This window comes from Rattus norvegicus, chromosome 17, assembly GCF_036323735.1.
Source record: "Rattus norvegicus strain BN/NHsdMcwi chromosome 17, GRCr8, whole genome shotgun sequence".
Lineage (NCBI taxonomy): Eukaryota > Metazoa > Chordata > Mammalia > Rodentia > Muridae > Rattus > Rattus norvegicus.
The window spans coordinates 73,323,089-73,333,583 of record NC_086035.1 but is presented as its reverse complement, the minus strand read 5'-3'; the positions used below and the strand labels follow the sequence as shown (position 1 = coordinate 73,333,583).

Here is a 10,495-nt window from a genome sequence, read left to right as displayed (position 1 = left end):
CTTCCTGCTGTCAGTTTTGGTCCCGCCTATCCGCGCGCGGGTCCAGTTCCGCTTCCGACGGCTTCGCTGTTGTACTCTCAGGGTCGCCATGGGCAAGTCAGATTTTCTGAGCCCCAAGGCCATCGCGAATAGAATTAAGTCTAAAGGGCTGCAGAAGCTTCGCTGGTACTGCCAGATGTGCCAAAAACAATGCCGCGACGAGGTAAGTGGCTCAGGGTGGCCGCGACCCCGAGGGGCCTGACGGCGACCCTGGTACCCTCGGCTCTGAGCGCTCTCCGGCTCAGTCTTCCTCAGCTCGGCGCCTGAGGTCTGTTTCCTCACAGCCCTTAGCGCCGCCCTCCAGCTCCCCGAGAAGTGATCCCAGACAAGCACGCACTGACACGTCCACTTGCTAGGCTCCGTACAGCATTGACGTTTTACATTTAGACTTCCCTGGTGGGGTGGGTCAGGATTAGGAACTCAAGTTTCTCCTCTTAATAGTGATAGGGGCTTGGACAATACTGCTAAAGTAGGGGTAATAGTTGTACCTACCTGCAAGGTTGTCACTGAGGTTCTTTTTTGTTGTTTTGTTTTGTTTGTTGTTTTGTTTTTTGATATTTTTAGACAAGGGACTCCCCATGACATAAATACCCCAACCCCCCTTGCTATTGTTATCCTAGAGTTTCAATATATGGATTTCCAAAGGGACAGGTTTGCAGTTCATCACACCTAGAAGTTACCCCTTAAGTGGTTTTCCCTATTTCCTTTTTGTCTGAAATAGAGTAAATTATATAACTATCAGTATACCTTCACCCCTGAAAACTTCATTGTGATCAACATAACAAGTAATCATATTAATATTTCAATTTATGTCAAAATACCACCAATATAACAAACCTAATAAAAGTCCTGTACATTATTTGATACACACTTTATTATTTTGTTTTGGACACAGTGTCGATGTAGCTTTGGCTGGTCTGGAACTCACCATGTTCATAGACCAGGCTAGCCTCAAACAAGATCTACCTGCCTCTGCCTCCCAAGTGCTGGTATTAAGCACCACCCCTCTCCATATTAATAATTTCTTGGTGGTCTCATGGTGGTGATGGGGACCAGGAGGCTTGATTATTAAGCAGTGCTCCAAGTTCAATGTTTTTCCAAGACAGAGTTTCTCTGTGTAGCCTTGGCTGTCCTGGAACTTGGCTGGTTTTGAACTCATACAGATCTGTCTGTGTCCGCCTCCTTAGTCTGGAACTAAAGGTGTGCACCACCACTGTCCAGCTTCAAAACTCTGGCTTACTTGCACTCATTTCTTTCTTATTTGTTTCTTTTATTTTTCATGATAGAGTTTGTGTAACCTTGGCTGTCATGGATCTCACTCTGTAGACCCCACCTTCTAAATGCTGGGTTTAATGGTGTGCTCCACCACCCACCACCCAGCTCATTTCTTAACCTTTTAGTTATCTGTGGGCCACCTACAATTTTTGCCTAATTTGTGCACTGCCTGAAAGAAATGGTTATTTCAGTCTTACTTGAAAAGAAACCTGCGGGGTTGGGGATTTAGCTCAGTGGTAGGGCGCTTGCCTAGCAAGCGCAAGGCCCTGGGTTCGGTCCCCAGCTCCGGAAAAAAGAAAAGAAAAAAAAAAAAAAAGAGAAAAGAAACCTGCTATCAAAGACCAGTATTGCATTCCATAAATTAAAATATAAATCGAAATGTTATTAAATTTTAGAGCCCTAAGGAATGGTTTAAGAGGGGTAGGTGGGATATCATGGCTCTGATCTTCTTTCCTCTCAGTTTTCCTGGTATTTCAAGATAGGAAGAGGAAAGGGAACATGTAAGAGCCAACCGCCTCCTCCCCTTGACCACTTTTGAAGTAGGGAAGACAGTGAGTAAGCCTGAGGACAGCCAGCCAGAGTCAACAGAGCCCACAAAGAAAACAGTTAACTGAACTGCTCGTGTATGAGAATGTAATTTCAGAAGAACATCTGAGATAATCAAACAGGTGCTGGACGTGGTGGCACACACCTGGAGTCACAGCACTCCACAGGCAGAGATGAGGGTCACAAGTTCTAGGCCTTATGCTGAAGGTGTATGCCCCCATGCCCACCTCATTACTTCTTTGTTTAAAAAACATTTTTAAACTATTTTCCCCCTCTTACTAATTCCCTTGTAACTCCTAGGATAGAGTCCTTTCTAATATTACTTTGTAATTAGGCTGTCACCTCTAACGTTTCTTCATGAATCTTAGACTCTGAGGACTTCCTTCCATGGCACACATGGGACCACCCATAAATCGGTCTTCCCCAAAATGTTTACTGACATCCTGAACCTAATCTAACTGAAAGAGTTCCAAGAACTAGAGAAAGAAGGCAGAACAAAGTCATTCACCATCACGAGGGTGCAGTACACAACTCTGTGGCATCAGTCTCTCCACTTAGGCAGCCAAGAAGAAAAGGATTAGGCAGAGAACGCTGGTTACGTTTAATGATATGTTTGCCAGTGTGTCTATGTGTGTACAGTTGCTTGCCCATGGAGGCCAGGAGAGAAAGAAAGAGAAAGAGAGAGGGGTGGGGGTGGGTGGGGAGAAAGAACACACGTGACAGAGAATCTATATGTTGGAATATATAGGGTTATTTTTTCATTTCTACTACATATGTACTATTGAAATTTCAGGTTCAAATATAGGTAGTAGAAATATACCAAGACGTATGCTTTTGTTTCTTTGCGTGTGTGAGAAGAGGTGTTGGATCCCTGAGGTTGGTGCCATAGGCGGTTGTGAGCACCCTGATACAGGTGCTGGGTACTGACCTTAGGTCCGTCACAAGAGTGACTTGTTCTCCTAACTACGTAACTGTCTCTAGCCCCAGTGTGAGACTGTAGAAAGAATAACTGCCTGCTTTGCCTATTTTGTAGAATGGTTTCAAGTGTCACTGTATGTCCGAGTCTCATCAAAGACAGCTGTTGCTGGCTTCAGAAAATCCTCAGCAGTTTATGGATTATTTTTCAGAGTAAGTAATTGAAAGGCCCTTACCCTGTAAGGTTACTCAGTGGGCGTGGAAGGGAAGGGCGTCATATACTGTATATATTGTAGGTCCTTGTCCCTGTGTGTCCAGACGGCTGTAGTCTCATCATTGTCCTTACCTTCTTTCAAAATTAACCACAGGGCGACATTGTTAGCAATGCATCTTGGAACTGTTTTCCTGCCTTTCACTTCAGCTCTGCCTGGCCTCAGCTCCCCCCACCCAGGGGCTTTGGGGCAGCCCTTGGGATGAGTGTTCTGCGTTTTCCTGTGTTTTAGGTACATCATGGGTATAATGGCACGTAAGTGGCCCCTCATTCAACTCTTGGGCTCCTGTGTAGGACTGGAAGAAGATGGAGTGAGTTAATACTTCTAAAGGGCGCAGAAGCTCATCTAGTGTTAATAAGGCTTTTCTGACAATTATTAGCAGTACTAGTCTTTTTCTTTTTTTTTTTCCAAACTTCTAAATCTTTTCTGAGGACCACTTTATACATGTGATTGAAGATACCAAAAGGCTTTTGTTTCTATGGGTTATATGTGTTGACATTTGAAATTAAATCTGAAGAAATTGCAAATATTATTTATTAGTCCATTAAAAACACTGGTGTGCTTACCATATGTTCAAATAAAATGGGGTCTTGGGGGAAGACACCTTGAATAAAGTGCGTGCCAACCCCATTTGAGGACTAGAGCTCCAGTCCCCAGCATCCACAGAACAGCCAAACAGGTATGGCAAGTAGCCCTGAATCCCAGTGCTCAGGAACAGTGACAGCGGATCCTGGGCAAGCCACTAGCTAGACTGTACACTGTAGCTGTCTTCAGACACACCAAGAGAGGGCATCAGATCCCATTACAGATGGTTGTGAGCCACCATGTGATTGCTGGGATTTTAACTCAGGACCTCTGGAAGAGCAGTCAGTGCTCTTAACCACTGAGCCATCTCTCTATTCCCCCCTCCCCCCTTTTTTTCTTGGTTTAAGACAGGGTCTTACTGTGCAGCCAAGGATAGTCTTGAACCTAAAATCCTCTTGCTTCAGTCTCACAAATGCTAGAAAAACCAAACCAAAGCAGTATACTATATTCCCATTTTTACAAATGTCTTCACTATCTCACTTAAAAGGCGACTTGGTTCTCACCTTTCCTTGTCCATTTAGCCTGTTACAAAATATTGTTTGATTGGGGATATAAGGGAAGCTCAGCCTTAGCAGAGATGGTTTGTCAGATGAGGAAAGCGCTGAGGTAGTGCGTGCCAGGTTCTGGGAGCAGTTATGGCACTGAGTCCAAAACCAGGACAGTGGGCATTCTGTTGAGTTAGCATCCACTGGTCCACATTTTGGGTGGATCTTGTACACCCAAATGGTCTTGTAATGAATGCATCTTAGTCTGAAAAGTATTGGGTGACTGAGTTCCAAAAACCTTCCTTTCTAATAGTGGACTCATTTATCGTCCAGTGTCATCCGATCGCACTCACTAATGGCAACACAGATGTCAGAGCAGCTCCTGGGTGGCGAGGTACGTTGAGCTCGCACTGCCAGGCCCTACTTGGTACATTTCTAATCGTGACTCAGAAGCTCAAGCCTGTCATCACAGCACAGTGGCTGTTCTTATTTAATTCTGAGAACATGTATGCCAGATGCGCAGTTAGGAATAATGGTCTTTTGGTTTCTTATTCCTCGTGAGAGTAAGTCAGGTCCCAGCTCGGTTTTATGGCTGCTGTCCTCACAGCAGCTGTGAGCACAGTGGCAGCAGTTCCTCGTAACTTGCACTCACCACAGCACGTTAGCAAGGTGGCATTGAAGGCTGGGATGTGACACAGCCAAGTGTTACTGCTCCACGGGAGTCTAGGTAAAGCTCGTCTCAGTTTTCCGGTTGTTGGCATGGTGTTACAGAGTACACCCACTGTCGGATGCTTGAGATCACCCACTACCTGTGACCTTGCTTTGGATGCTAAGCTGCTGGTGGGTTTACCTTCCATCTTAAAAATGTCATTCATTCATTCACTCATTCATTCATTCATTCACTCATTCATTCATTCATTCATTCATTCGTGTTTTGAAGCAAGGTCTTACTATGTAGTCCTGACTGACTTGGCACTCTCTATGAAGTACGGGCTGGTCTCAGATTCAGGTCAGTCCTCCTCTCGGAGCCTCCCTGATGCTGGCATGACAGCTGTCTTCCATGAAGCCCATTTTCTTTCCATTGCTTTTAATCTCTGATAAAAACCACAACGACAAATGCAAAAGTAGTCTGCGAATTACCTAACACCATCTTGAATACCACTGGATGCTCAGGCACGCATTGGGCAAGAACACTGTGGCAAGTGCTACACACTTCTGCCTTGACCTCCTTTCTCCCTCCTGTCCATGCCACTGTCTGCTGGAGGCCCTCTGTCCCTTGAAGGCACTAGGGCTTTTCCCATCTTCATCTGTGCTCTGTCCTGAGGGGATCGAGTATAACTCCTAACTGACATACCTCTCTCTGTGCCTTCATTCATGGCAGTCTTACTTCTACTCCCTCCTTTTAGCACCTTGATTTTCAGAAAGTTCTTCAGGATGATTCTCTGATCTTTTTGTGTCACCCCACAGTCACCTTAAGTCATGAGTCACCATAGGTCACAACCATTTAACTCTTGCCTTTATGGTCAGGTGTCTCCTAAATCTTTCCCCCCTCTAAATCTTAATGTTCATTTTTAACAATCGTCCTGAGTTACAGATGAATTTTTTCCTTGACAGCTCTGCTTTTCTGAAAGCTTGTTCAGAGTTGGCGTTTATTTATTTATTTCTATTTTTAAATTTTTAATTTTATGTGTATGAATGTTTGGCTTGCATGAACATGTGTATAGCATGCTCATGACTAGTGCCCGTGGAGGCCAGAAGAGGCAGTGGATCCCTGGAATGGGAATTAGGATAGTTGTGAGCTGGGAATTGAACCTGGGTCCTCCACAAGAACAACAAGTTCTCTAAGCCACCGAGTAAGTAATCTCGCTGGCCTTAGAGTCAGCATTTCTGAAGTTGAACTCAGTATTCTATTAGCTTTGTTTATCCACCAGACCTCCTTGTCAGCTCATAGAACCCCTAGTCCACTGGCATCCTTCTGCCCCAGTAATGATTCTCAGCACTTCTCACTTGAATCACTCTTATGTTCTACAAAGAACTGTATGCACAGATTAGCTTAGAGTTTATAGCAATGGCGGAACCCACAGCCATCTTCCCATTGAGGAGATCTCGGATGGGGCATAGGTTTTGTGATTCCATGACATTCCCAATTGATGATGTGCTGCTGGCTTGGGGAGCATAACTTGAGAATCCAGTGTCCCTATCCTTTGTCCCTCCCTCACTTTCTTTCCTCCTTTCATCCACTTCCTGTTTTGTACATGGTTTGTGTATAGATTGCATTGTTCTAAGATAGCAAGCAAAGTAATGGGTTTCCTCATGGCATTTTCAAATGTGCTATTCTACTCATAATTGACAGTTCCCTACTGGCCTGCCTCCCTCCCTTCTCCACTGCTCGTCCCATCCCTTCCCCCCAAGTAATGTACTCCTCTCTTGTCATGTCACATGTTTTCTATCAGCTTCATTTTCCTCTCTCTCTCTCTCTCTCTCTCTCTCTCTCTCTCTCACACACACACACACACACACACACACACACACACACACACACACAACTTTAAATCTAGGTTTTACATATGAAAGAAAACATATTTGTCTTTGTGATCTGGCTTTTTTTTTCTTGTAACTATTATTTCATTTTTCTTTGATTATTTTATGTATGTGTGTGTCTTGCCTGTATGGAGACTAGAGGAGGCTGTTGAAGCCCCTGGGACTGCAGTAAGAGACAGTTGTGAGCAGCCGTGTGTTTGCTGGGAATCAAACCTGAGTCCTCACAAGGATCAGCCAGTGCTCTTATTGGCTAAACCATATTGCTAGCCCCTCTTTAGGACAGTATAATACTGATCATCTTTCAAATTACAGTTTTAACTTACTAATTTTCAAACTAAGTTTGAATGGTTTTCTAGTGCCTGCCTAAAATTAGATCTATATAACATGACATTCAAGATGATTCAAAACTTTGGCTAGACCTCATCTTCCAGACATAACTTCTCACTGTGGGAAGTTCCTCACATCCTCATCTCTCTTCTCAGATTTCTGCCTAAGTAGGTTAAGTGTCATGTCTCAAACACCCTGTGTTCATGACTGTTAACCGGGAACAATGGCCTTCCATTTTGACCTTTGAGTTATAGTTCACTGTCCATATTAAAATCGCCTCTGATAATGTTCTCAAATTTGTTAATGATGTCCTCTTACTTTCCTTTTCAGTTGGCTTTATTGGAAGTGCTTAGGTGAGGTGTGTCCCTCCTCACCTGGACAGAGTGTATTGTTACACTGGAGTCATCGGCACAGGGACCCTGGGGGGATCCTCTCTCGTGTGCTAGCTTTACTAAGGCCAGACAGCTCAACTCCAGGCTGACTTACCACTTTCCTTCGAAAGCCAATCTTTGCAGATCTTTCTCTGTTCTCTTAGAGGTTTGTGGCACATGGTAATGTAGGTGATTGGTCACTAAAGTTTGTGATTGCCCAGACTTCAGGAAGATGGCACATTATGTTTGTAGCCAGTACCTTAATGGCTCTCTGGCTTTCTTTCTTCACTAGGGAATTCCGAAATGACTTTCTGGAACTTCTGAGAAGACGCTTTGGTAACCATCTTAAATATTATAGAAATAATAATTTCATAATTGTGTGGGTTTTTTCAGGCTCAACAGTGTCATATTTTGTTTTCAGGCACTAAGAGAGTCCACAACAACATTGTCTACAATGAATACATCAGCCACCGAGAGCACATCCACATGAACGCCACTCAGTGGGAGACGCTGACTGACTTTACCAAGTGGCTGGGCAGAGAGGGTAAGAAGAACGAACGGGAACTGGTGATCCATGGCTCAGTTTCTAGGGGAGACGTCATTTCCTGTTTCTGATTTTATAGAAGGAGGATATGTAGAGCAATCAGAAAGGCAGGAGGCTGTACTGTCCCTCAGGTGAGCTTACTATATGCCACTTACGTTGTTTTGTTTCCTTTTGAAATTGGGCCTTACATAGCCCAGGCTGCACTGGAACTTCCGACGTTCCTGCCTCTGCTTCCTGGGTGCTGGGCTTACAGACTTTAAAGCTGCAGTAGCCAGCCTGAGGACTTCTTTTGACAGTGCACATAGGCACTTTCGTCACAGTGACACAACACCCGAGAACAATCTGTTTCGACTCCCAGTTCCTGAGAATTCAGCTCACGACCACTTGGCACCTGTGCTGCTAGGCCGTAGTGAGGGAAAGCATCGTGTCAGGGAGCACCTGATGGAGCAGAACCATGAGACAAGGCAAAGAAGGGGCCAGGGGTTTGCGGTGAGCTGTGCCCTTCTGGAGCATGGCGCATGGGGGCCTGCTCCCTCCTGCCAGGACCTACCTGTTAGTCTCTGCCACCTCCCAACGGTGCTCTCAGATTAGGAGTCCATGAATGGATTAATTCCCTGATGGAGTCTGGGCCTGCAGATCCAGTCACTTGACAATGAAGGAGACCAAGCTCTCAGCACATGAGCTCTGGGAGACGTTTGTATCCGAACCATAATGTTTGCATTTGGGTAAGAACTGTTATCAGTCTGATGGCCTGAAATTGATCCTTAGGGCACACCTTTCAGATTATTGAAAATTTCCAACCTCCACACAAACATATGTGTACATCACACAAATACACACATCACACCACACATAAACATGTGTATCACACATAACACAATAACATAATAAAAGTTATTATTAGAAAAGTTATTACTGCTAATAACTTTCTACTGTTTCTTATGGTCATATTTATCTTTCCTTCCTTCATTCCTTTTTTTTTTCTTCATTAGTTGAGACAGTAGTTTGTTCACACTGTACTCCAAGCTCCTCTAGAACTCAGTATGTATCCCAAGTTGGCCTGGAACTCCAGCTTCAGCCTCCTAAGTGTTAGGGTTATGGCATAGGAAATGCTTCGCATTCTGTCCTGACGTTAGTGGTCAAGTTTGCTCTTTCTCATTTCTAATCTCTACATGATGAGAAATTAGGAAGACAGGAGCTTGGTGTCAATATTTTGCTTATTTAGTATGTGACTTCATTCTGAGTTAACAGATTAATATTCATCAGACAGCAGAGACTCTGGTGTAGTTGAATAGTTGCTCCTGCTCCTAAAGTATTTCCTTCTGTGTCTCTCGTTACCTGTTACCTCAGTGCAGTTGTGTGAGCACGGAAGTGGAAACTCCTGTCTCAGGTCTTTGTGATTGTGGATAGTGATTGGAGTTACTGAGTGGGTGAATGTGCAGAGGTGGGAACTCTCCATGGTAGTTTACTCTGGATCTAGATAGTCATGCTGCCATTTTGACTTTTTTTTTAAGGCTTGTGTAAAGTGGATGAGACACCAAAAGGCTGGTACATTCAGTACATAGACAGAGACCCAGAAACTATACGTCGGCAACTGGAATTAGAAAAAAAGAAGAAGCAAGATCTTGACGATGAAGAAAAAACTGCCAAATTCATTGAGGAGCAGGTGAGAAGAGGCCTAGAAGGGAAAGAGCAGGAGACGCCTGTCTTTACAGAGTTAAGTCGAGAAAATGATGAAGAAAAGGTCACGTTCAATCTGAATAAAGGAGCGGGTAGCTCAGCGGGAGCAACAACGTCCAAGTCAAGCTCGCTGGGACCGAGCGCACTGAAGATGCTGGGGAGCACAGCATCCGTGAGGCGGAAAGAGTCTTCACAGAGCTCAGCTCAGCCTGCGAAGAAGAAGAAGAAGTCTGCCCTGGATGAGATCATGGAGATTGAGGAGGAAAAGAAAAGGACCGCACGGACAGACTCCTGGTTACAGCCTGGGATCATTGTGAAAATTATAACGAAGAAGCTTGGGGAGAAATACCACAAGAAGAAAGGGGTCGTTAAGGAAGTGATTGACAGATACACAGCTGTGGTAAAGATGACTGACTCCGGAGACAGGCTGAAACTGGACCAGACTCATTTAGAGACAGTCATTCCAGCCCCAGGGAAAAGAGTTCTAGTTTTAAACGGAGGCTACAGAGGAAATGAAGGCACCCTCGAGTCCATCAATGAAAAGACTTTTTCAGCCACGATAGTCATTGAAACGGGACCTTTGAAAGGGCGCAGACTTGAAGGTATTCAGTATGAAGACATATCTAAACTTGCTTGAGTTTGACAATTTGTTAATAACACATTGAAATTGTAAAGCATCAAATTGATGTTAGCCACGGCACTGTGTAACTCTACTGTGTTAGGGGATTTGTTTATAAAGAAAGTCATCTATTTAAATACCACTGGATAGCTGTTTGGGTAAATTTATAATAAAATCTAATTTTTTTTAAGTGTCATTTTATCTTTGTTCTGTTTTCCTGATGGATTTTTACCATCATTACAGAATATTATTGTAAAGTGTCATGTAAGAGAATTTGGAGAAAAATAGCAAATTCT

The 10,495-nt window shown here is 44.1% G+C and overlaps 1 protein-coding gene across 2 annotated transcripts; it reads left to right on the top strand.

Annotated features, from left to right (window-relative positions):
- Positions 1–41: 41 nt before the first annotated feature.
- Positions 42–10,395, top strand: Kin (Kin17 DNA and RNA binding protein). Of its 2 annotated transcripts, NM_001109529.1 has the most exons (5): positions 42–202; positions 2,894–2,988; positions 7,649–7,692; positions 7,778–7,900; positions 9,415–10,387. In NM_001109529.1, the coding sequence occupies exons 1-5, from the start codon at positions 89–91 to the stop codon at positions 10,215–10,217; spliced, it is 1,179 nt and encodes a 392-aa protein (NP_001102999.1). In that variant the 5' UTR covers positions 42–88; the 3' UTR covers positions 10,218–10,387. The 2 variants fall into 2 exon arrangements, with proteins under 2 accessions (NP_001102999.1, XP_063132818.1); XM_063276748.1 differs by lacking the exons at positions 42–202; positions 7,649–7,692 and having other exon boundaries at positions 2,895–2,988; positions 9,415–10,395.
- Positions 10,396–10,495: the final 100 nt, after the last annotated feature.